We start from the raw sequence: 26,869 nt of genomic DNA, 5'->3' as shown, positions 1-26,869 counted from the left end.
GTGCCGTTTCCTTCTCCATACATAACATATATATACAAATGTATATATGCATTCTTTTTCATATTCTTTTCCATTATCACAGGATATTGAATATCGTTCTCTGTGCTCTACAGTAGGACACTGTCATTTATCCATTCTCTGTGTACGCTTGCGTCTGCTAACTCCAAACCCTCAATCCATCCCTCCCCCATGCCCCTCCCCCCTTGGCAACTGCAAGTCTGTTCTTTGTGTCCGTGAGTCTGTTTTGTAGATAAATCCATTTGCATCGTATTTTAGATTCCATATGTAAGTGATATCACATGGTGTTTGTCTTTTGCTTTCTGATCTCACTTAGTATGATAACCTCGAGGTCCATCCATGGCGCTGCATTGTTCCATTCTTTTTTATGACTGAGTCGTACTCCATTGCACATATGTACCACATCTTCTTTTTCCATTCGTCTGTCAGTGGACACATAGGTTGTTTCCCTGACTTGCGAGTTGTGATTAGTGCTGCTATGAACATACGCCTTCTCTCTTTCTAAACCTCCATCCTAAGCACCGGACCGTAATCTCATGGTCGTGGAGCTGCTGCTGCAATTCCAAGCACTGGGTCCATGCTCCAAGCAAGAGGAAGAAGGACACACATCTTTGAGACTGTTTCTGTTTGTCAAGAAAGTGGCTTTCCTGGGAGCCTCATCCGCTCGGCTTTACTTACATCTCATTAGTCAAAACTGGGTCACACAGCCAAGGGAGTCTAAAGAGGTGGTGTTGGGGGTATTTTTACCTGGGTATATCGCAGCCCTAGACCAAGATAGCATTGATTAGCAAGGGAAAAGATTAAGAGTGTCCTCTTGGTGCCTTGCCCCGAGTGTGTGTGTGCACAAGCTCCATCGTGTGTCTATTCACCTCATTTCCTGTTAGAGCTACAAGCTGGAGGGAAAAAATATTTTCAACTTATTGACAGTGGTCACTCTATCAGCCAAAAGCCAAGAAATGGCTTGCTCACATGAGGATAATTTGTGGACGATTTATTTACAGGATGTGGACAGGAAGTACAAATGCCAACCAGAGGACTGCCCTATCCCAGGGCCACTGATGGAGGCGCTGTTGGTATCCCTTGGCCCGGACAGGGGGAGGGGCTGTGGGAATCCCAAGGGAAGAGAGGGATGGATGGCCCGGGACAGGGGGAGGGGCTGTGGGAATCCCAAGGGAAGAGAGGGATGGAGAAGAGATTGCCTTGTAAAGAGCAGTGATTTTCTGTCAAGGGACACAGCCAGCTTGACTCAGCCTCAGGGCCTCACCCTTCTCCATCTGATCTCCCACTGTGCATTCCCAGCCTCCAAATACAACCAGAGGACAGAGAGCACGCAGGGGTGTTGATGCCATCCCTTCAGGTTGCCCTCCAGGGCAGAAAGCATCCGGAGGGGCAAATTGAGTGTCAGCTGGCAGAACTGTCCTGTTTTGAACAATATTAAGTACGAATAGGCCCAGTGATTAATTTCAACAATTCCTTGGAGGTTATTGTAAATAGGCCTAACTTGCATAGGTGTAATCTTTGCAGTGAAATGTAATCTTTCCCTGAAAAATTACCCCTAAAGCTAATTTTTATATACTTGCCTTTGAAAATATCAAACACTGGCCAACAAGAATAATGAGCAAATTCTTGTGTTTAGTTTCAACTGCAGCAGAAAGCGTACTCCTTGGGACCAGACACATTCAAGCGTAAATCCTGTTTCTCCCGATTACTAACCTGATGTTTGATCTTGGGCAACTAAGCATGCTAAGCCTCAGTTTCCCCATCTGCAAAACGGAAATAATAGGACCCATTTTGCTGGGTTGTGAGGGGATAAACTAGAATATTCATGAAAAGCTTAATAGAGGATCTGGCATACAGCAGGTGCTCAAGAAATGTTGGTTCCTTCTTATGTCGTCCCCATGCAGGACCATCAGAGTCAATTCAGGCAAAGGTTAGTTTGTGGAACCCGGAGTAGCCCGTGGCTTATTTTCACAGGCTGTTTGTTCTTGGTAGCCTTGGCAGGTATGGGTTGCGGAGGGCCTGTCTCGATGACCACAGGTCACGGGCTGTTGCAGACAGACCAGGGGCGGTACCGAGGGGGCAGTTGGACCTTAGCAGGGTCATTCAGACTGGACGCTAGAGCATGGGAGAGAAGCCAGCCGTAGGACAAGGGAAACAAACTGGTAAGTAGGAAAAAAAATCTGTGTTGAAACTTAGGAATGCTTGAGAAGTAAAGAAGTAGAGGAAGAAAAAGAAGGAGAAGAAGAAGGGGAATGAGAAGAGGAAAAGGAGGTGGAGGAAGAGAAAGAGAAGTGGGGAGCAAGGGAGAAAAAGCGAGAGAGAGAAAGGGATGAAGGAAGCCAGAAACCAGGAAAAACTCTGTTCCTGTAAACAAAATTTCTGAAATCCTATGACTGAATATTTAAGTATTTAAGATGTGGGATGAAGGTTGAAGGTAGCCTGTGCTGGAAATAGCCCTGCTCTGAAGACCCTTGAGTCTGCAAACCATAGACCAGTCACTCAGCCACTCCCAGCTTTCATTTTTTCATTGGTGAACTCAGGAGTGTCTTCAGGTCTGTGCATCCATTCAGAGGGCGCGGCAGGAGGAAGTTCTCAGGCACTAATGGCTCCAGCACAAGCAGGCTCAGGGCCGAGAAGCCTTGGTTTTGGGGGTGGCAGTTGCCATGTAAACATCAGGTGGGATAAAATACAAAATAAACACAGCCTCATTGACCAGAAGAAATTCTTCTCTAGAGGTGGAGGAGGGGAGAATACAAAGATGGGGACACTGGGCTTTGGCAAAGACAGCAAACATGAGCGCTGGAGGCAGAAATACCCCGATTTGCACAGGCTGTGGGTTCCGCCCGGGCTCCTTGGCCCCCTCCACCTGGACAGGGAGGAGCAGTGTGTTGTCCCGTGTCCTTCAAGCCGCCTCCCCAGGAGCGCAGTAACAGTTCACAGGCGCGCTCTCCTTCCCCGGCGGGAAGGTGGCGGGGCAGCCCCGCCGGACTTCCTGGGTAGTGTCTGCCCAGGTGGCCAGGCTGCAGCAGGCCCCTCGTTTTCCCCAATTTCCCCCTCCGCCTTCCAAAAGAAAACAGTTCGGCTCTAAGGCTACGTAGCCTTTGAGCTCTGAATGGGCTCTGCTAAATGAAATTTGGAAACAGAAAAAATAGATTTGAGGTTTGGCCAGACTTGGTGTGCACCATTACATCTGCAGTGTTGCCTTCTGAAACATTCTTCCAGTAAGAACTTAAACAGTGTTTTCCAGGAGCTTGGAGCTGAGGCCATCTGGATCCTCCCACAGTCCCTGGATGCAGGGGGACTCAGACTGCTAATGTCTGTGCTTCCCAGCGGCGTGTCCCACCCAACCTCAGCAAAGCATCCAGTGTTCCCCTGCCTCCCAGTTCAAACTGTTTCTCCTTCCACTGGGGAGTGGAGGGCAGCAGATGAGGAGGGCTGCTGATTCTGAGTCACTGTGCTTGAGTGTTCTTGTACTCCGATAGCAGTTCTCGGGTGGAGAACTCGGTCTGAGTTCATTAAGTCCATCTCGCGCCCACACTAGTCCTGACTTCCGAGTGCCGGGGAGGAAAACGTCCGCGCGCGCGCGCTCTCTGAAGCTGGACAGACCTGGATTTGAATCTCGCTTGCCGCTGGATGAGGTCAGCCTCAGTGTCCCCGGGCTGGAAAGGGGCGGGTCAGGAGCGACCCGGCGCTGGGATGGGCTCCGGGGCTCCGCACGCACGTGTGCGCCGCCTCGGCCGCCTCCCCCGCGAGGGCGCTCGGGATGCCGGCGCTTCGTCCTCTGCGTCGCGCCGGGCCTCCTCCGGGAGCCGCGCGGGTTGGGCGCGCTCCCAGGCGCATTCCTGGCCGGGCAGCCCCTCCTCCTCGGCTTTGGCCAAGGGGCCGGCGCCTCCCCGCCTCGCCGGGACTGTCTCGTGCAGGCGGCAGCGGACGCTGGTGGCCGCGGGAGCTCCAGGTCCGCGCGCGGCGCACCTGGATCCGGGACTGCGCCTCCCGAGCGCGGCGGGCCGAGCTGCGCTCCCGGGCTCCCGCTTTCCTCCCTACCCGAGCCGATCCGGACCGAGCGGAGCCCGGTTCCCCGCAGGGGCGGCCGCGGCATCGGTTGGGACAGCCTCGGCGGGGGCAGCAGACCAAGTTATCTCCCCTTCCCAAGCGGAAAGGTTCCGGTTGGCAAAGATGGTGCCCAAGTGTCCCCGGGCGCTCTTCCTTCTGCTGCTCTTCCTCGCCTGCCCCGAATCGCGGGCTTCCCAGGTCAGTGTCCCTCCCGCCAGTTCCCTGATTCTGCTTGCAGGGGAGGCCACGCCGAGGCCGAAGGACCTTGGCTCGCCACATTCCACCGGAATGCTCGGGCCGGGGGCTTGGAGCCAGGCTGGGACTGGGGTTCCGTTCCCGCATCTGTCATCGGATGCATCGCGGGCCAGGCGTCTGGGAGGACCCGGGCTGGTCTGAGCAGTTGGTGCGAAAGCCTCGGTCCGCTGGGGGAGAGAGAGACAGAGACAGACAGAGAGAAGGCTCTGCCTGAGAAGATCTCATGAGACGTTGGTCCTCCTCGGGTCTCCAGAAGAGCCCCCCGCTCACCGGATTAGAGTAGAGGATGTCCCCTGCCTCCAACTTCCAACACTTAAATTTCTAACCGAAATATCCTTCTTCCCACCAACTTTAAAAAACAAAACAAAACAAAACTTTTTTTTTTTTTTAACACCAAAAACATTTTGTACTGGTGATATAGCCCTGGTGGCTCAGATGGTGAAGAATCTGCCTTCTTCTATGTGGGAGCCCCAGGCTCTATCCCTGGGTGGGGAAGATCCCCTGGAGGAGGGCATGGCAACCCTCCACTCCAGTATTCTTGCCTGGAGAATCCCATGGACAGAGGAGCCTGGTGGGCTACAGTCCATGGGGTCACAAAAGAGTCGGACAGGACTGAGCAACTAACATCATAATAGCCAATTTAAGCGTGTGGCTCCCACCACCAACTTTCTTGGCAGTCCACAGCACTTCCCAGGCAAGGGTGGATGGGGAGGTGTCTGAAGCAGCTTCACTCTGAGCCTGGGGGACCTTAGATTTGGGACTAAGTTTCTTTCCCAAACTTATAGGCAGCTTTCCCTTAGGTTTTCTCTCCCTGACTTGTGGCTATTGGAATCCTGATGGATTTATGTACTTGAACAGATTCACTTTTACATTAAGCAGCAAGGATTGATAGTAAAAATTAAGATAAAAATGCAGATTAAAGGGAGCTCCTTGATGGTCCAGTGGTTGAGACGCCTCACGTCCAAAGCAGGGGGAGCCATTTGGATCCCTGGTCAGGGAGCTAAGGTCTCACATGCTGCAGCAGTGCTGTAGAAAAAGAAAAAAGAATTCAGTTAAAAGTGCTCTTTCAAAGGTAAGACTCGACCTGCTGAATTCCAAGCCAGCTATCACCAGACTGGTTCTGAAAACCTGAGACCCCTCCATCTGTGACCACGTGTTCTATGAGTTGTGGGGCAGCTACCCTGACAATACCATCCACAGCAGTAACAGTAATGGCAGTGCCCGTGTGTGTTCAGTCGCTCAGTCCTGTGTGACTCTTTGCGACCCCATGGACTGTAGCCTGCCAGGCTTCTCTGTCAGTGGGATTTCCCAGGCAAGAATCCTGGAGTGGGTTGCCCGTTCGGAAGGAAAGCTTGCTGACTGACGGATGAACGCCTGTTTCTTTGCTAAGCATCTCCCATGCTCTTTATTCTCAGAGCAGCCTTGTGAGTTGGGAACTGTCACCACCCCCATTTTGCAGACGAGGGAGCTGAGGCCCAGGGAGATTGTGACTTACTCAGGGTCACACAGCCTCACCTCTGTTTTTGGGCTCTAAGCCTTTGCCCTTCTCCACAGACTCTCACCCATGAACTGAATATCTGAACCAAGCAGGCATATCGGTGGCCACTTAGAAGCCCTTGGGATGCAGGAAGGGAGAATTTAGTTCAGACCAAACTTGGTCCATCTTAGTGTGGAAGGGGGTGAGGTGCCAGGCCGCAGAAGGTCCCCACAAGGAACCCACCAAGCAGAACAATAGGGTTGCCCATTGCAGATTACAAAACAGAGCCTCAGGCCCAGAGTGCGAAGCCAGGAGCACACGGAGGTGCATCTCTTAGTTGGGCCCCCACCCCGGGCCAGCAGAGGGGGCAGGGTAGACAGGATGCTGGGGGGGCTCTGTCCTGCTGTTACTTGCTCTCTCAAGGTTACCTGGACAAAGTGAGACCCTGGGCAGTTCTCAGATGTTTGCAGCTGCTGTTCAAATAGGGAAGTAAGCTCTTTCAGGCTGTGTTCTTGGGGGAAGATCTGGGTCCCATCCCTTCCCTGCCATATCCAGGCTTCCTCAAATTCCTTATCCTCTAAACCTTGATTTCTTTACCTGCAAAAGCACCTGCCTCACTGGGCTTGGTGAGAGGGAAAGGGAGCAGAAGGGATTCTCCATGGAAGTTAGTTTAAAAAATCTAGTGAAACTGTCCTTTGCCCAAAGTCCTGTGTAGGTTGGGGAATCTCACCCCCAGTCCCTGTCTGGCTTTTCATCACATCTGTCCTGAGTCACTTTGAAAGACTTTTGAGATCTGCTGTTGGAGAACCGGTGGTCCTGGGAAAGGAGTGGAGGTTGAGCAGTGCGGGGATCCCATAAATGCAGGCCCTTTTTCAACACTGCTGCCCACTCTGTGGTCTCACCCTAGAAAGAGAGACAGCCTTGCAGGGGAGACAGGAAAGGAAGGGCACTTAACAAAGCCCCATGCCTCACCCTTCTCCCCCATGGTGGCCCTCAACCTCCTCAGTGGGATGCGGGTGCTGTAGTATTTCAGAATATTTCCCTCTCTCCCAAACCTCTCCTTGTGATCAATTGTCACAGGGTTCCAAAATGCACTGTTAGAGATTCATTCTTTTGACTGTCTACTCCCATTGGATACATTGCTTTTTGGAGTTTATTGGGGAAAAAAATGTCTTTAGTGTACATTTCCATGATTTTAACCATAGAGCTATGCTCTATGCTTGGCCATCTCCACCACAGTCAGGAGCCAGAACGGTTCCACCAATCCAGAATGACATCATGATGCCCCTATGTAGGCACATGTCTGCCCACTGCAGCCCCTGGCATCACTGATCTGTTCTTCATCATTATAGTTTTCCATCTTCATAATGTCATATAAATGGAAGTAAAAAGTACATAGACTTTGATTCTGACTTCTTTAACTTAGCGCAATGTATCCATGTCATTCTGGGAATGCACAGTTCCTTCCTGTTGCTGGGTGGTGCTCCACTGTGTGGACATATCACAGTCAGCTCAGCCATTGAACTTAATGACTCCCATGCTGTCAATTCCAGTTTTCAGTGACTATGACTAGAGCTGCTATAAATATTCCCCATACAGCTTTTTGTGGAATGTAAACACTCATTTCTCTCGGGTAAATATCTAAGAGTGGGATTGCTGGGTCATTTGGTATCTTTAACTTTGTAAGAAGCAGCTAGGCTATATTCCATTCAGTTTTATCATTTTCAGGATCTTCCCTGGTGGCTCAGACAGTAAAGCGTCTGCCTACAATGCCTACCATGTGGGAGACCCAGGTTCAATCCCTGGGTGATCTCCTGGAGAAGGAAACGGCAACCCACTCCAGTATTCTTGCCCGGAAAATCCTATGGATGGTGGAACCTGGTAGGCTACAGTCCATGGGGTCCCAAAGAGTCGGACACGACTGAGATCCTTCACTTTATCATTTTACATTCCTACCAGCAATGCATAGAAAGCCTAGTTACCCTGCATCTTCACCAGCACTTAATATTATTAGGTTTGTTTATTTGTCTCCAAGTCACTCTAATGGGTGTGGAATGATGTCTTGTTTTGGTTTAAATGCCCATTTCTCTAATGATTGGTAATATTGGCATCTCTTCATGTGCTTATTTAACATTTGGATAGTCTACTGGGAGAAGTGTCTCTCCAGGCCCTCTGCCCATTTTCCAAACGGGTGGTTTGTTTTCTTATGGTTAAGTTTTAAGTATTCTAATATTTTATATATTTTAATTAGAAATCCTTTTTTCAGGTGTGTGAGTTGCTAATATTTTCTGCAGGCTGTCTTTTTAAATTTTTATTAATTATTTTTTTATTTTTTAATTTTATGTCAGAGTATAGTTGATTTACAATGCTGTGTTAGTCTCAGGTACACAGCAAAGTGATTTAATTATACATGTTCCTCTATCTGTTCTTTTTCAGATTCTTTTCCCATATGGATTATAACAGAGTATTGAGTGTAGTTCTCCATGCTCTACAGTAGGTCCTTGTTGGCTATCTATTTTATATGGAATAGTATGTGTATGTTAATCCCAAGCTTCTACTTTATCCCTCTCCCCTCACTTTCCCCTTTAGTAACCATACATTTGTTTTCTAAGTCTTTGAGTTTGTTTCTGTTTTGTAAATTAGTTCATTTGTATCATTATTATTTTTAGATTGTACATGTAAGTAATATCATATGGTATTTCTCTGACTTCATTTAGGATGAAAATCTCTAGATTCATCCATGTTGCTACAAATGGCATTATTTCATTCACTGCATCTTGTCTCAACAGTGTCTTTTCCAGAGGAAAGGTTTTTAATGTTGATGAAGTCCAACTGATTAATTTTTTATTTTTATAGATTTTGCTTTTGGTTTTAAGTCTAAGAACTCTCTGACTTTGGATCATTAAAGTTTTCTCGTATGTTTTTTTTTCTAAAATTTTTATAGTTTTGCTTCTTTACATTTTGATCTGTGATCTGTTTTGAGTTAATTTTTATATAAAGTGTGAAGTTTATGTTAAGATACATGTTTTTAAAGGCAATTCTCAATTGAAGGGGCTTCCCAGGAGGTAAAGAACCTGCCTGTGAATGCAGGAGATGTAAGACGTGTGGGTTCGATCCCTGGGTCTGGAAGATCCCCTGGAGGAGGGCGTGGCAACCCACTCCAGTATTCTTGCCTGGAGTATCCAATGGAGCCTGGTGGGCTACCGTCCCTGGGGTCTCAAAGAGTTGGATATGACTAAGAACATACACATGTACATATGTGGCATTTTAATATTGAGTTTTCCAATGACATGAAAATTACATGTCTTTCCATTTATTTAGATCTTCCTTGATTTTTTTCATCAGTATTTTAAAATTTTCAATGTGAATATGCTTTGTTAGATTTAAAATCTAAGTATTTCATCTTTGGAGCTATTTTAAGTAGTATTAGTTTTAAGATTTTTTCATTTCCAATGCTGTATTCCTAGACTACGGAAATTCAGTGGGCTTTTCTATGTTGACACGGTATCCTATGACTTTGTGGAACTCACTTATTAGCTATAGGGATTTCTTTTTGTAGATTCCCTCAGATTTTTTACATAAACAATCAGGTTATCTGTCAGTCAGTCAGTCAGTTCAGTCACTCAGTTGGGTCCGACTCTTTGCGACCCCATGAATCGCAGCACGCCAGGCCTCGCTGTCCATCACCAACTCCCGGAGTTCACTCAGACTCATGGCCATTGAGTCAGTGATGCCATCCAGCCATCTCATCCTCTGTCGTCCCCTTCTCCTCCTGCCCCCAATCCCTCCCAGCATCAGAGTCTTTTCCAGTGAGTCAACTCTTTGCATGAGGTGGCCAAAGTACTGGAGTTTCAGCTTCAGCATCATTCCTTCCAAAGAAATCCCAGGGCTGATCTCCTTCAGAATGGACTGGTTGGATCTCCTTGCAGTCCAAGGGACTCTCAAGAGTCTTCTCCAACACCACAGTTCAAAAGCATCAATTCTTCGGCGCTCAGCCTTCTTCCCAGTCCAACAGGGGCAATTTTATTTCTCCCTTTTTTATACATGTGCCATTTATTTATTTGTTTAGCTTGATTACACTTATTAAACTTCTAATACTGTGTTGAGTAACAGCGGACATCCTTGCTGTGGGAAGGATGCGTTCAGCTTTTTTGTCTGTTTTTAAAATATTTATTTTATTTATTTATTTGGCTGCACTGGGTCTCAGTTGCAACATGTGGGCTCTAGTTTCCTGATAAGGGATAGAACCCAGGCCCCCTGCCTTTGGAGTGGAATGTCTTAGCCACTGGACCGCCAGGAATGTCCTGCATTTAGTTTTTTAATGTTAAGTGGGATGCTAGGCTGTAGGTCTTTGTAGAAGCCATTTGTCAGGTTAAGGTTTTCTAGCCATAGCTTAATAGAGTTTTTATTATAGTTCAGTTCAGTTCAGTAGCTCAGTCATGTCCGATTCCTTGCAACCCCATGGACTGCGCACACCAGGCTTCCCTGTTCATCACCAACTCCCAGAGCTTACTCAAACTCATGTCCATTGAGTTGGTGATGCCATCTAACCATCTCATGTCCCCTTTTCCTCCTGCCTTCAATCTTTCCCAGCATCAGGGTCTTTTCAAATGAGTCAGTTCTTCACATCAGGTGGCCAAAGTATTGGAGATTCAGCTTCAGCATCAGTCCTTCCAATGAATATTCAGGACTGATTTCCTTTAAGATAGACTGATTAGAACTCCTTGCAGTCCAAGAGACTCTCAAAAGTCTTCTCCAACACCACAGTTCAAAAGCATCAATTCTTCAGTGCTCAGCTTTCTTTGTGGTCCATCTGTACATGACTACTGAAAAAACCATAGCTTTGACTAGACAGACTTTTGTTGGCAAAGTAATGTGTCTGCTTTTTAATATGCTGTCTAGGTTGGTCATAGCTTTTCTTCCAAGGAGCAAGTGTCTTTTAATTTCATGGCTGCGGTCACCATCTGCAGTGATTTTGGAGCCCAAAAAAATAAAAGTCTGACACTGTTTCCATTGTTTCCCCGTCTATTTACCATGAAGCGATGGAACCGGATGCCATGATCTTTCTGAACATTGAGCTTTAAGCCAACTTTTTCACTCTCCTCTTTCAATTTCATCAAGAGGCTCTTTAGTTCTTCGCTTTCTGCCATAAGGATGGTGTCATCTGCATATCTGAGGTTATTGATATTGCTCCCGGTAATCTTTATTCCAGCTTGTGCTTCACCCAGCCCAGCATTTTGCATGATGTACTCTGCATAAAATTAAATAAGCAGGGTGACAATATACAGCCTTGATGTACTCCTTTTCTGATTTGGAACCAGTCTGTTGTTCCATGTCCAGTTCTAACTGTTGCTTCTTGACCTGCACACAGATTTCTCAGGAGGCAGGTCAGGTGGTCTGGTATTCCCATCTCTTTTAAGAATTTCCAGTTTGTTGTGATCCACACAGTCAAAGGCTTTGGCATAGTCAATAAAGCAGAAGTAGATATTTTTCTGGAACTCTTTTGCTTTTTTGATAATCGAATGGATGTTGGCAATTTGATCTTTGGGTCCTCTGCCTTTTCTAAATCCAGCTCGATCATCTGGAAGTCCATGGTTCACGTATTGTTTTTGCTAGCGTGTGAGATGAGTGCAATTGTGCAGTAGTTTGAGCATTCTTTGGCATTGCCTTTCTTTGGGATTGGAATGAAAACTGACCTTTTCCAGTCCTGTGGCCAGTGCTGAGTTTTCCAAATTTGCTGGCATATTGAGTGCAGCGCTTTCACAGCATCATCTTTTATTATTGTGATATTATAGCATCATCACAGCATGTTTTATTATAAATGGATGCTAAATCTTATCACATGCTTTGTCTCCCTCAACTGATATGATCTTGTGGTTATTCTTCAGTCTGTTATTAAAGTGGATAACATTGATTGACTTTTTTAAATTGAATTAAAAACTTTAATTGTAGTATAATTGATTTACAATGTCATGTGATTTTCTAATTTTGAAACCAGCCTTGCACTCCCAGATAAACCCTAATTGAATCATGTCATCTTATACACCGTATATATTTCTGGATTCTGCTCGCTAATGTTTTGTGAGAATTCTTGTATCTTGTTGATGAGGGATATTGATATATAGCAGGGGTCAGCAAACTATAGCCCATGAAACATATCCAGCCCACTGGGGCTCAAATCTGGCCACGCTGATTCCCTTACACGTCAGCATCACTGCTTTTTGTACTACAACTGTACAGGTGAGTAGTTGCAACAGAGACTATGGGCTGCAAAGTTGGAAAATTTGACTCTCTGGCCGTGTTTCTACAGACAATTTGCTGACCCCTCGTCTGTGTATTTCTTTTCCTGTCTTTGCCTGGGTGCGTTACCATAACACTGGCTTCCTAAAATGAACTGTGAGTTGTCCCCTTCTTTCTGTTTTCCGGAAGAGACTATGTAGAGGTGGTGTCAGTTCCTCTCGCAGTATTTGATAGAATTGACCAATGAAACCATGTGGGCTTGGAGATTTCTTTTCTGGAAGATTCTTAACTATGGATTCAGTTTCTTTGACAGGTACAAAACTCCTTCAGGTAGCTTTTTTTTTTCTTGGGAGGGGATTTTTGGTAGTTTGTGGCTTTCAAGAAATGGTCCCATAGTCCTCTCTCTCTTTCTCTTGAGGCAACTGTTTTCAAATGCCCTGGAAATTACTCCACATTTCTAAGTAATTGATCTCCTGTGATGACAGATGAGTACTTTGTTCCATTGTTTGCTACAGAGCCAAGTAACCTACCATGATTAATTTGCTTTCTTGTGTAACTTTTTGGTTTTCCTCAAAGTTTCTCTCCTTTGCCCCATCCGTCCTCTACATGAGCACAGTAGTTTCCAAAAACCTCTTGCCTGGTCCCTATTCTGCCGTGCTCCTTGCCCCTGGATTCCAGTTTTGCTGAACCTTCTCTGGGCTCATAGCCCTGCGGCTACCCAGGGACTTTGGCCTGGACTGGAGTTTACGTTTTCTGGATCATATGCCTTCCTCTTTCTTGGCTTCTTCCCTTGTTTTTTTGAACACATTGTCAGGAAAATGATGATTTAATTCACTCTCCTTGTCTTTCCCAAGTCACTTTCGTACTGTAGACGTTACGCTTGTCCTTCTTTGAAACTTTAAAGCAGACAATGGTAGCACCATTATCCTCATGCTGTAGACAGGGAGCCTGATGCACCCGAGACAGTAGCAACTGAATCCTTGTATTAGGATCAGAGCCTGAGGGAGCAGCGAGAGGGAGGAAAGATGCCCCCACCCACCAAACCCCACTGACGGAGGCGGAAGGAAAGAAGGCGGCGCGGGTTCCGTGCCTACTCCCCGAATTAGATGCAGAAGGGTGGAAACATGGGAATTTGAACATGTTCCATCCTGGGGTAGTGTTGTTATCAAGCAGCGTTCTTGGCCTTCCCCAATCAACAGAAATTGACTAGAGCCCAGACAAGGCCAGACAAGGCTTTGTGGGGCCCTGCTGCAGCAGGTGGGATCAAGAACAAGTGACAAGTTCCCTTGCTCACTTGCTCCCCAAGGGAATGGGGAAGCTTGTTCCTTATACGGGGGTGTAGGTAGGAGTGTGGCCAGGGGTCAGGTGGGAACGGTGGCTTAGGTGCTCTGCCCACCCCTCTGGTGGTGTGGAGTGCAGACGGCATGCACAGTACCCTGCTTTTGCTCCAGGCTCCTCAAAAGTGGCAGTCGGGCCTTTTGGTCTCTGTACCCAGAATTTGCCCCAGCTGTGCATGCACGCAGTTATTTTTAGTCTCATACAGCTTCTTTGTATTTCCCTACTCAAGGAGAGTTGTTTCCAGCGCTGCAGGGTCCCAGGTCCCAGTCTGTCTCAGTTGTGGTCAGTTTATCAATGTCAATTCTGTTGCCTATTTAGACAGATAACCTGGGGCGGCCTGGAGCCTTGGTTGGGATGGATTGTTGTTCATTTCGGACCTCACTGTGAAAGAACACCATGCTTGATTAGAGAGGTATCTGCCATGCTCGTAGCACCAGGAGTATTTGCCAACCCTGCTGCACAGTTTTATAACCAGTCCTTGTATTAGAGGGCTTCCCTGGTGGTGCTAGTGGTAAAGAATCTGAGTGACAAATGCAGGAGAGGCAAGAGACTTGGGTTCGATCCCTGGGTCTGGAAGATCCCCTGGAGGAGGAAATGGCAACCCACTCCAGTATTCATGCCTGGAGAATCCCATGGACAGAGGAGCCTGGCGGGCTACAGTCCATGGGGTCACAAAGAGTCAGACACAACTGAGCGACTGATCTGTTTTAGAAGGATACGTGGAGATGAACCACAGCTACTGGGATGTGTGAATCATTCAAATCGAAAATGAGTTATTTCATAAAACACATATTTGATGCCTGCCACGGTCCATGGGCTTCCCTGGTGGCTCGCATGGTAAAAAATCATGTGATTGATATGTGGGAGACCCGGGTTCGATTCCTGGGTCAGAAAGATCCAACTGAAGAAGGGCATGGCTGCTCACTCCAGTATTCTCACCTGGGAAATCCCATGGACAGAGGAGCATGGTGGGCTACAGTCTGTGGAGTTGCAAAGAGTCAGACACGACTAGGTGATTGACACTTTCACTTTCACGGCCCATTCACCAAGAACTAAACAGACAAGGATCCTGCATTTGGTTCTGATCCAGCTGCTCTGGGTCTGGAACTGGCTGATCAAGTCACCAGTTTGAGCAGGACTCAGCTCAGCTGTTCTGCTCACGGGCTCCAGGCTCCACTCTCTAGGCCTGGGCTCCTCTTGGTCTGTGGACAGCTGCTGGGTTAGCCAGGGCTGGGTGGTCCAGGGTGCCTCTGCTCCATGGAGTCCCCCATCCTCCAGCAGGCTGGCCTGGGCTTTCTGCACTTTGGAAAGCGGCTGAGGGCTAAGGCCAGCAGGATGCACCAGACTTCTTGAGACGCTGGTCTGCCATGGAGCTAACATTTCGGTTTCAGTCAGGCGGGGTGGGGCCAACAGATCAGGAGACAGTGCCGGGGAAAAGATAGCATGTTATTAACACTTGGAGTTCTCGAGAGAAGAGGGTCACAGAGAAAACATCAGGCAGAGACAGGGATGGAAACTTTGGGAAAGCCTGTACTGGGGGTCTTGAGACAGGGTAAGGACACTAGAGTTAGGACTGGCTAGTTGGAATAATGTGAGCGAGATGGCAGTACAGGGCTGTTCCTAGTTGATGGACCCTGGGGTTGTTGGGGGGGCGTGGCTAGGGTGGGGTGTTAGTGTCTCACAGGTGTCAGACCAGATAACCAGGGGGATGGGCTCAGCTTTGGTTGGTTTGCCACCTAAGGTGTGCTGGGCACGGGCAAGGAGGGTGTTGTGTTGTTTGCTGCCTCTAGGAATCTGCTAGCCACGCCGCCCCCCACCCCCCTGCTGAGGAACAGTCTGTGCCAAGTCACACAGCCCCAGATGTCAAAACATCAGATTCAGAAACTAGACAATAAGGTTAATCCAGAGCCAGCCTTGGAACTGGTATATCGCTTCCAGTGTGTTCTGCTGGCCAAAGCAAGTCACAAGACCTGCCCGTATCCGGAGAAGGGAAAACAGATGACGACCCCCTGGATGGGAAGACCAGAAGAGCCTCTTGCAGGAAGGGCGAGATTGCCATTCTGCAGACCTTCATGAGTACTGATCCAGGGATTCACTCCCCACAGGCACAGGGTTTAGACAAATGGGTGGGCTCAGGGTGAGGATGGGTGACCGGAAGGCCATCCTGGCATTTCCCCTTTCTCCAGCAGCCTCCATCTTTCCTCGGCACCTTCAGGTGTGTGACTCTTTCCCAGTCCTGTCAAGGACTGCCCTGATCGCAGTGAAGAGCGGAGATCCCTTTGCTCCACTGGGGCAGTTTCTAGCCCTCAGGGGCATTGGTCAGTGCAGGCTGAGGTGTGGACTGGAGGTGACCAGCTGGGGAAGGAGACAGTGCACTGGGTCCTTGGGCTGGGCTGGAGTCTTCCAGGTAGGAACTGATGCCCTCCTAGGCCTGCTCACCCTGGCGGGTCCTGTTTGACACCTGCCTTGATTCTTGGCAGAACCAGCCAGTGCCTGTGGAGCGCTCGCCCTGCCACTGGGGCACCAGTCCCCTTACAAACGGCCACCCTGACCTGCCTCCTTGTCAGCTGCCCCAGGAGGAGTGTCTGTCTGCTGAGTGGCACCGGAGACTGGATGATGCCCCTCATCAGCAGGGACAATGGCGGGACTGCCAGGTTTCTACAGACTTTCCCCAGGCTTATGCAGCCCTGGGGCCACAGGGCAGACTCCCTGGGTGGATAGGACCTTCTTTGTCCTTTCAAAGACTCCACCCAGTTTTTCCTGCTTCTTTGGGACTGCCTGAAACTTAAAATAAGGACATCACAGACTTTTTCATTTAAAAGAAAATTGTCATTTAGTTGCCCAGTCATGTCTGACTCTTTGCGACCCCGTGGACTGTGGCCCCCCAAGCTCCTCTGTCTGTGGAATTTTCCAGGCAAGAATACTGGAGTGGGTTGCCATTTCCTTCTCCAGGGGATCTTTCCGACCCAGGGATCAGGGTCTCCTGCACTGCTGGTGGATTCTTTACCGTCTGAGTCACTAGGGAAGCCTGTAACACACGAGTATCTGCAGGCAAAAAAAGACAAAACACAAAACTACTTTCAGAAAAACATCAGACACCTTCAGTCAATTTACACTGTAATGTGAAAACATACAGACTTGTCAGTATCAGCTTGGAGCTCTTTCTCTGACTGCGTAATTAGAGGTTTTACCTTCCCAGCAGGAATCTAACTAGTAAGATAATGTGCTCATTCAACAAGTATGTCTGGAGAGCCTGTCCTGCCAGGTGATGTCCTGGGTCTGCGGAGGCAGCCTGTCTGTGTTCCGGCTCCCACTCCTCCTGGCTGAGTGACCTGGGGCAAGTTCCTGCCTCCTGTGAGTCAGCGCTCTCCTCTGAGATGCCTGTCTCATGGGGCTATAGGAAGGACAACGTGAATGACACTCAAAGAACAGATCCCAGTACGTGCCTCGCCAAGCATGCAGAGAAAAACCAGACAGACCTGGAAATATCCAGCGGCAGACAATGGAAATGGGGTGTGTCCTGGAGGGTGGCCAGGAGGCTGCCCCACACTCAGTAGGCAGGTAAGGGCTCTTCGAGAAGGGCGCTTCTAGTGAAAGTGGGAAGACTGACTTTCAAGGACCAGGGCCAGACTCTGGACAGAGCAAAGGGCCAGTGCACAGGCCCTGCGGTCGAAATGAACTTGCTAAGGTTTGTGGAAGCTAAGGGCTCCCCAGGTGGCGGTAGCGGTGAAGAACCTGCCCGCCAGTGTCGGAAACATAAGAGACCTGGGTTCGATCCCTGGGTCAATGGAGAAGATCCCCTGGAGAAGGAAATGGCAACCCACTCCAGTATTCTTGCCTGGAGAATTCCGTGGACAGAGGAGCCTGGGGGACCACAGTCCATAGGGTAGCAAGGAGTTGGACAAGACTAAAGCGACTTCACATGCAGCACAAGGTGTGTGGAGAAACACAGAGGTCTGAATATTGGAACCCAGAAGGTGTCCGATCTGGGCACTGTTGGAGGTGGCAGGGCTTGATCACACAACGTCGGAAGCAGAATAATGCTCCCCCCTCCAAGATATCTATGTTCTTATCCAGGGAATCTAAGAATCTTACCCTGATTTTAGCCCAGCAAGACCCATGTTGGAGTTCTGACCTACCAGACTGTAAGATAATAAATGTGTTGTTTTAAGTGGCCGGATTTATGTTGATTTGTTAGAGCAGCAACAGGAAAAGAATCCACCCTGTCAGTGACGTGGAGAGGAGTCTGCCTTTATTTTCATGGGTGGGGAGCCACTGGCGGGTGGAAACAAGGAAGTGATGCAGTGTGGCCTCTGACCTCTGTCTTCGGGAAGCTTAGATTGCAGGAGGGCCCGGGAGGAGCAGGTGGGACACAGGTCCAGAACAGGATGGTTTTCATCTCACGTCTACCTGCTCACCCAGCAATGCTTGGGATTTTTCATTAGGGAGGGTAGAAAGATCTGAAAATACACCACATCTGTTATTCAGCCCTTTACAACCGTGCAGATGAATTTCTCTAAGGGCGGGACTTCTGAAGCTCCTCCTCTCACGCGTGGCCACGCCCACCGCGGCCAGCCCATCCTTCCCTTCCCTTCCACCTGTGCTGGCGGCCAAGACCAGGCCCCCGTCCCCCTCCACCTCTTTGCATCAGCCCCAGGAGACCAGGTCAGATCCAGATTACTCACTTTCACAGGTCTCAGAAATCTGGGGTCATGTGTAAATGTGCACATGCCTGGGCCGACGTTCCCAGAAGGGTCTGTGCATGTGTGTTGGGAGAGGGCTGCTGGGGCACTGAGAGGGTCCTCTGGCAAACTGGGGCCTCCTCTGAGCCCTTCATCCTGGTTCTTTCGGGCTGAAGAAATGGGCACAGTGTGCTCTTCAGAGGGTGGACTGGACGCGGTGTGGCAGGGAAGGTAGCCCCACCATCCATCAGCCAGATACCCTGAGCCTCAGTTTCTCTAAGCTGTGAAATGGCTAGGCCATGGTGCCCAAATATTTGGTGAAACACCAGTCCTGATGAAGCTATTTTTTAGATGTGATGAGTGTTAATTGTAGACTTTGAGTAAAGCAGGTTACCTTCCATAAGGAGGGTGGGCTTCATCCCAAAGACTGAGGTCCTGGGAGAAGGAGGGCGTTCTGCCTTCAGACAGCCTTTGGACATGCAACACCAGCTCTTCCCAGGTCTCCAGCCCCCAACACTGCAGGAGCCAATTCCTTAAATCTCTCTCCTTCTCACTCTCTCACTACAGGAGATGTGCATATATTGAGTTGGCTCAAAAAATTCATTAGGGTTTTTCCGTAAGATGTTATGGAAAAATCTGAATGAACTTTGGGGCCAACCCAATACAATTGGTTCTCCTTGATTCTGTTTTTCCTGGAGAACCCTAAGATAATGGCCTTGGGCAACTGCCCCCTAAAATTCCCCCACTTCCCCCAGAAGTGTCCTTTCTTTCCTCTTCAGTGTGGTTGCTGGGTCAAGGTCACAGGGATGAGAAAAGTCAGGGAGTTATAACCTGCTTCTGATTTGGTCTAAAGTTAAAAAAAAAATCTTTCAGAGAAAAAAAACATGTGTGAATTCTACATGACTCACATGCAGAGGGCCTCAAGCCTTGGCTAGCAGGCACACGCTTGGCAAGTGTACTCTATCCTTTCATAGACCTAAAGTCATCAAAACATCTGTGTTCCCATTAACAACATGCTGACGTGACGCATAGCTGTGGCTTAGAGGAAACCAATGCAAGACAGCCCATCCGAGGTCCAAGGGGTCATCTGCAGCCGCCTGAAGGGGCCTGGGGTTCTGTTGTCACTGAGGTGGCTTTTAGAAATAGTCTCCTTGCCAAGACTGATGTGAGGATGGCCATCAAGCCAGGTCACGTGAGAACAGAGCCTCAAGGACACCTCCACCCACCAATCTGGCATGCCCTGGCACTTCAGTGCTTTGAGAACTGGGCTTCACTTGTAAACTGAGCCCAGGCGGCAAGGAGGCCTGGATGGGGTGGGAGGGTCCACCCACCGAGTTCTGGCACGGGGCTGCAATGAGCTGGGCACACAAACTGTCTTTGTCTGTGTCCAGCCCTGGGCCAACAGGTGGGGTCTCTGAGCTGCTTAGTCTCCCAGGAACAGGAGTGTTTAACCTCTGAAGTATCCCCACCAGATCCATCAGAATGAATGTTGTAAGAGGATGAGTTGGAAAGAAGATAGGCAAGACTTTCCCTGGATGTGGCGTGGGGTGGATGGAGTACAGTTCTTTGACCTCCTTGCTTCCAGAAGCCTTAGACCCAGCCCCCTCCCACCTGGCTGTCAACATTGGCTGGTGTGTTCTGGAACCATCTCTGCCACCTCCACCCCAGCTCGGAAAGAGCGGGTGGAATGACTGCTGTTGCTACTCCTCTCTCTGCTTCTGGTCTTCTCTGCAAACATCACACTCGGTGTTTAAATTCACTGGAAGGCCCAGTGCTCTGAAGGAGACTTTGATATCAGAAATGGGAAATCTTGATCTTCTTCTCCTCGAGGATGGGAGAGTTTCACTGAATGTATTTTCTTGGTCCCATTATAAATAATTTATTAATTCACAGAAATGAGAACTAATTTTCATTATTTATTGTCAACAGCCTATGCCAAGCATGGATGGAGACCAGTATTGAAAGGATGCAAATTTAGGCCATTTGAGGAGCTCTTTGAGAAGAATATTAAAAGTGAGGGTCCTAGGGACTTCCCTGGTGGTCCAGTGGTTAAGACTGGGCTTCCAGTGCAGGGGGTGCGTGTTTGATCCCTAGTTGGGGAACTAAGATCCCATATGTGCATGGTGTGGCCAAACAGTAAAAATTTTAAAAAGTGGGGTCCTGGAAGAGACCTGGGAAAGTGGGGGCCCTAAGATAGGCCTTCCTTCCCTGGTGTGGACCCCTCTCTTGTCGGCCCCATCCAGACTTGACCTTCACCCAGTCACAGCCTTGGTGAGCCTTCCCACCTAAGTGGGAGGTTCTTTTTCACAGTTAGGGTCTGGGACCCTGAGATGGGAAGCCAGCAGTTGCCATGGCGGGGCCAGGCTGAAATGCAGGTGGGTGACACCAGATGGTCCAGCCTGTTTCTTGTCCCGCAGCCTTGCAGGCCCTTGAAGCCCCTCAAAGCCCCCTTGCCTACGTTTACAGAGAAGGAAATGGTCTGTTCCCTGTGTGGCTTCTCTCGGCCGAAAGCACATACTGATGATGGGCATGGGAGGGGAAGTGGGCAGACAAACGGAAGTGGACCGAAAAGAACACAGAGGAACCGAAGCAGACTGAGGTGCAGGGTCTGACTTTTGCTCTGTTCATTGGTGTGGAAACCAACAACTTGGAGCCAAGAATAAAGAACTAATGCGGGGCCTGCATCCGTGGTCCAGCAACCGTCAGGTGACGCCTTTGCGTGTGTGAGTGTATATCTGATCCAAATGTTAAAACCACACTAAACGTGAACAGTGGTTGTCTGTGGTCATGGGACTTGTCCTTCGTTCTGATGTGTTCTTCTGGATTTTGAGTGGTTTTGCAGAAAGTATGCTTTATTTTTCTGACCAAGCAAATAGACAAAGTTTTCTCAGTTTGACAAGGAGGGATGCTTAGGTTCTCAGCCCCCACCTCGTGACTTCACTTGTCCCTGTATGTCCATATAATGCAGACCTCTTGAGCCCTTGACTCGATCTGAAGGTTTCTAGCCTATCCCCTGCTCTGCAGATGAATTCAGTTATGCCATTGCTGAGGTCCCTACAGGCGACAGATTCTGAGCGTGGTGCCCATGGGCTCCATTTCTAGCAATTTGGGATCAAGGAGCTGGCCTGTTAGTAGCAGCGGCTGCATAAACCCATTAAACCTCAAGCAATCATTCTTTCCACTGCTCTGGCACCCTGGTTCAGCCCCTGCCAAGCTAGCTTGCCAAGAGGACAAGGATCTCCCTTTTTTTCCCCTTGTGAACTTTATTTTTCCTCCCTCTCCCAGTTTTATTGAGATAAAATTACATAATATAATATAAATGTGTGATAGCATTGTATTAGTCCAAGATATGGGGCTTCCCCAGTGACTCTAGTGGTAAAGAATCCGCCTGCCAGAGTAAGAGATGCAAGAGATATGGGCTTGATCCCTAGGTCAGGAAGATCTCCTGGAGGACGAAATGGCAACCCATTCCAGTGTTCTTGTCTGGAAAATGCCATGAACAGAAGAACTGGGCTGGTTACAGTCCTTGGGGTCGCAAAGAGTCAGACACGAATAAGCACACATGCACACCACACGGTCCAAGGTATATACAAAACAATGATTTGATATACATATATATTGTGAAATGATCACCACAGTAAATTTAATTAACACCCATCACCTCACATAGTTGCAGTTTTTTTCTCATGATGGGAGCTTTTGAGATCTGTTCTTTTAAGAGACTTTCCTGGTAGTCTGGTGGTTAAGACTCTGTACTTCCAATGCAGGTCCCACAGGCTGCATGGCCAAAAAAAAATCTACTCTCATCAACTTTTAAAAAATTCATTAATTTATTTACCTTTGGCTGTGCTGAGTCTTCACGGCTAGTGGACATTAAAGTTGTTCGCATGTCTTAGCTATTGAAAATAACACTGCAGTGGGCATGGGAGTGTATATTACCTTTTCAAGATATAACTTTGTTTCCTTTGGAATTCCTAGATCATCAATTCAGTTCAGTCGCTCAGTTGTGTCCGACTCTTTGCGACCCCATGGGCTGTAGCACGCCAGGCCTCCCTGTCCATCACCAACTCCTGCAGTTTACCCAAACTCATGTCCATGGAGTCTGTGATGCCATCCAACCATCTCATCCTCCGTCGTCCCCTTCTCCTCCTACCTTCAATCTTTCCCAGCATCAGGGTCTTTTCAAATGAGTCAGCTCTTTGCATCAGGTGGCCAAAGTATTGGAGTTTCAGCTTCAGCATCAGTGCTTCCAATGAATATTCAAGGCTGGTTTCCTTTAGGGTGGACTGGTTGGATTTCCTTGCTAGATCATATGGTAGTTCTATTTTTAATTTTTTAAGTAAACTCCAATCTGTTTTCCATTGTGGCTGCACCAATTTACTTTCCCACAAACAGGGAATGAGGGTTCACATTTCTCCACATCTTCACCAATACTTGTTATTTCTTGTTTCTTCTATAATAGCCATTCAACAGGAATGCGGTGATACTTATTGCGGTTTTGATTTGCATTTCTCTGATGATTAGTCATGTTGAGCATCTTATTATTTACCTGTTGGCCATCTTTGGAATGTCTTCTTTGGAAAAACTATTCAGAACCTCTGCCCATGTTAAAATCAGGTTTTTGTTTCAGTTCGGTTCAGTCACTCAGTTGTGTCCAACTCCTTGAGACCCCATGGACTGCAGCATGCCAGGCTTCCCTGTCCTTCACCAACTTGAGTTGGAGCTTGCTCAAACTCATGTCCGTTGAGTCGGTGATGCCATCCAACCATCTCATTCTCTGTCACCCTCTTCTCCTCCTTCCTTCAGTCTTTTCCAGCATCAGGGTCTTTTCTAAGGAGTCGGTTCTTCACATCAGGTAGCCAAAGTATTTTGTTTTTTTCTTGTTTTTTGCTCTTGCATTATATGAGTTCTTTGCGTATTTTGGATATTAACCCCTTGTCAGAAATTTTGCAGATGACTTGGAAGTATTCCCTCCCGTTCTGCAGATTGCCTTTTCATTTTGCCTCTGGTTTCCTTTGATGTGTAGAAGCTTTCCGGTTGGATTTGGCTTCACTTGTTTATGAGTGCTTTCACTGCCTTTACTTTTGGTGTCAAATCCAAAAAACAGTCAAGACTGACGTCAAAGAGCTTACTGCCTGTGTTTTCTTCTAGGAGTTTTATGGTTTCAGGTCTTATGTTTACATTTTCAGTATAACTTGAGTGAATTTTGTGGAGGATGTGAGACAGTGGTCTAGTTTCATCCTTTTGCGTGTTACTGTCCAGTTTTTCCCAGTGTCAACTTAAAAAATATTCATAACCTAAAAGGTGAGAGTTATGTTTTATTTGGTGGGAATTCTTAGGACTTCAAGCCTGGGAGGCAGTATCTCAAGCAACCCGGAGAGAACGACTCTGAGGAGGCGAGGGGATGAACCAGGCTATATAGAAGTTTTGCAACAAATATCTGGTCGTCTAAACATCAAAAGATTATCGTTAAAGAAAACCAGATATCCCAAGTTAAGGAATTTAGTGCTTTCTGTGTATGGGAAGATGCAAGAGTCTGGGCTCACTGAAATCGTTCCTTTCATGTACCTCAGCTATCTGGGTTTTATACTTCCTAAGCTTCCTTGGGGCTCACCGTAGGGAGTGGCTGTAGTCTCATGCTGCTAGATCTCGCGTGTTCTTCTTCCTGAGTGCCCTTAGGGCTCGAAGGGTCGCATCGGAGGCCTGCCGTCACTGATGACTGTGACGTCCTTGTTTGACATGGCAGGAAATACTCCTCCATTCCTCACTAGCACCATTTATTGAAGAGACTGCTTTTGCCATTATATGTTCTTGGCTCCTTGGTCGTACGTTAATTGACCACAGGATCTTTAACGCTTAATTCTGTTAGCATCACCCTAGTGAGGCTGGAGGCAGGGATGGCTAAGGTTTCCTGACTTTCCCTCATCAACCTGCCCACCACCTTCCTCCTCAGTCTCCACCTTTGCGTGCCCTTAGTGTACTTGATCTGGGAGGTTTTCCCATCGTGACTGGAGAGATGAGCATGTGCTTGCTAAGTCACGTCAGCCGTGTCCAACTCTGTGACCCATGGGCTGTAGCGCAGAGGCTCTTCTGTCCATGGGACTCTCCCCCAGGGGATCTTCCCAACCCAGGGATCAAAACATCGAACCCGTGTCTCTTACGTCTCCTGCATTGATAGGAGTGTTCTTTACCACTAGTGCCACCCGGGAAGCCTAGAGGTGAGCACACCTCACCTGTAATGAGCACCTCGAGGCAAAGCCAGTGGTGCCTGCTGCTCATGGTGCATAGGTAGGCAGGGTTCCAGGGCAGTGCCACCACAAGCAGAGCAGTGTGTCTGGACCTGGGAGCACTGAGTTTCAACTCACTTGGCTTCCCAGAGGCCCCTTTATTTCCACTCCCGCTGTCTTTCCTTCTGTACTGACTAGAGTCCCATGTCCTCCATGCCAGGTTCCCGGCAGAAGCCTTGGCATTGATCTAACATCTCCTACTTTGAAACTTAGCCCTTCCCTGTCCCCTGGGACTGCCCTCTCCCAGCTGTCACGCCCTGGAGGCAGCTGCTGGCCTGGCTCAGTGTGTGAAGCTGTCTCTTCCACTCCACCCACCCCACTTCCTGTCTCCACTGCCCATGCTCGCAACCTGGAATCCACACAGGAGTTAGAAATCCACTCTTGTGGGATATTTAGCTTGGGTCACAGAGTGATCAATCCCTCGTGCAGACTAATCAAGAACATTCACCACACAGAGGCGTTTGTGAAACAAGTGGTAAAGAATCTGCCTGCAATGCGGGAGGCTTGAGCTCGATCCCTGGGTCGGGAAGATCCCCTGGAAGAGGAAATTGCAGCCCACTCCAGGGTTCTGGCCTGGAGAATCCCATGGATAGAGGAGCCTGGTGGGCTACAGCCCATGGGGTTGCAGAATCAGACACGACTGAGCGACTGAGCGCACTAAGGCGTAAGTCAGCCGGGGGGGACGACTTGTGGGAGCGATGGACTGGAGTCAGCAGGCCCCCAGCCTGGCGCTGCCGCTCACAGGCCACACGGTTCAGGACAAGTTGCTTGACTTCCAGCCTCTGTATCTTGACTGTAAAACAGAGACAGTCCCAGGCTTTCCTCACAGGGCTGCTGCCAGCCAGTAGTCCTTTAGTGTGCTCAGTCACTTCAGTCTCGTCAAATTCCTTTCGACCCTATGGACTGTAGCCTGCCAGGCTCCTCTGTTCTCTTAGGAGTAGCATATAGCTTGGTACACTATGAGGAACTTCACAAATGTGAATCACACATGATATGGAGCAGCATCTCTGGAAGCAGCTCCTTATTATTATTATGTTTTTTTAGAGGGAAGGGAGGTGGGTGTGCAAAGTCCGATCTGGGTGGATGGCTGCACCATGCTGGGCAGGTCAGGGACTGCAGGAGGTCACTGCCCTGGTGCCCAGGGCCTGCGTGGGAAGGACCACAAGGAGGGAGGGAGAAGGAAAGCAAACAAAAGTTCACTTCCCAACGGTTGTGTTTGGGGCCAGGCCCAGTCAGGCCCTGGTTTTAGGGTGGAGGCCAGGGAGCCCCCATGGATTAACGAGCTCCAGGGGCAACTGGGGATTCAGCTTTGTCAAAAGCATCCATTGACCCGGAGCAGTGAGGCATGTGTTTGGTCAGATCTCCGAGGTGCGGCGGCCTGGCACCCGCCCTAGGAGAGCGGCTGCGGCTCCGTCTCCGCCACAGTGGCAGCGCTCCGCTGGTGATGCTGGAAGCCACCCAGGCTGCAGAGGCCACGTGCCTCCCAGCTGCCGGCTGCTGGCCACCTTTGAAACCTTTTTTTCTAATTATAAAGCTAATAATCACTGTAGGAAAAAAAATTAAGTATAAAAACATAAAAGCGGATTCACAAGCCTATCCCCAGAGGTTGCCATCATCCCACTCTCCTTTGTTCCGTGCAGGTCATGTGAGTCAGGTTGGACTAGGCGTGCTGAGGTAATGTGCAACATGTGAACCAGGGCCCGTCCCATCTCTGCCCACTGTACTCACCTCTCCTTTCTTTCTTCCTTTTTGTTCCCAGTGAGGCAATGTCCTTATGTGTTTATTACTTTTTTTGCACCCTCCACACCTTGGCATGGGGGACGTTAGTTCCTGGATCAACGATTGAACCTGTGCCCTCTGTGCTGGAAGCACAGTCTTAATCACGGGATCACCAGGGAAGTCCTCACCTCTCCCTTCCTCCTGTTCACGTCCTGGCTCTTAAGGGCAGTTAGGATCAGTGCACACTCAGTTGCTCAGTCGTGTCCGACTCTCTGCAACCCCACAGACGGTAGCCCGCCAGGCTCCTCTGTCCATGGGATTTCCCAGGCAAGAATACTGGAGTGGGTTGCCATGCATTCCTCCAGGGGATCTTCCCAACCCAGGGATCAAACCCCCATCTCTTATCTCCTGCATTGGCCGGTGGGTTCTTTACCACTTAGCGCCACTTGGGAAGCCCCCATTAGGATCAGAAACCTTGAGATTTTTATCAGTAGGCATGATACCAAGTGTTGCTTAAAGTTAGTTTCTATCGTGATAAGCACATGCCTCCTTCTTCTGTTTTTTGAGCTTTTCAAAAAGTGTTAGAACTCAGCATTAACTTTAACTGAATACTCCTTTAATTCTTCTTACTTGCCCTGTTGCCTTTTCATACTGTTCATGGGGTTCTCAAGGCAAGAATACTGAAGTGGTATGCCATTTCCTTCTCCAGCATTTTCCAATGCTGGGAAAGATTGAAGGCAGGAGGAGAAGGGGATGACAGAGGATGAGATGGTTGGATGTCATCACCAACTTGATGGACA

At 48.6% G+C, this 26,869-nt stretch overlaps 1 protein-coding gene across 1 annotated transcript in view; it reads left to right on the top strand.

Annotated features, from left to right (window-relative positions):
• Positions 1–4,184: 4,184 nt before the first annotated feature.
• Positions 4,185–26,869, top strand: part of FBLN7 (fibulin 7) — a 56,777-nt gene continuing 34,092 nt past the window's right edge. Inside the window, exon 1 of the mRNA XM_061431416.1 lies at positions 4,185–4,269. Coding sequence (XP_061287400.1) covers positions 4,195–4,269 — 75 coding nt within the window. The 5' untranslated portion in view covers positions 4,185–4,194. The remainder of the gene's footprint in view (positions 4,270–26,869) is intronic.

Source organism: Bos javanicus, chromosome 11 (assembly GCF_032452875.1).
Source record: "Bos javanicus breed banteng chromosome 11, ARS-OSU_banteng_1.0, whole genome shotgun sequence".
Taxonomy (NCBI): Eukaryota; Metazoa; Chordata; class Mammalia; order Artiodactyla; family Bovidae; genus Bos; species Bos javanicus.
This window is presented reverse-complemented; position numbering and strand designations above follow the sequence as displayed.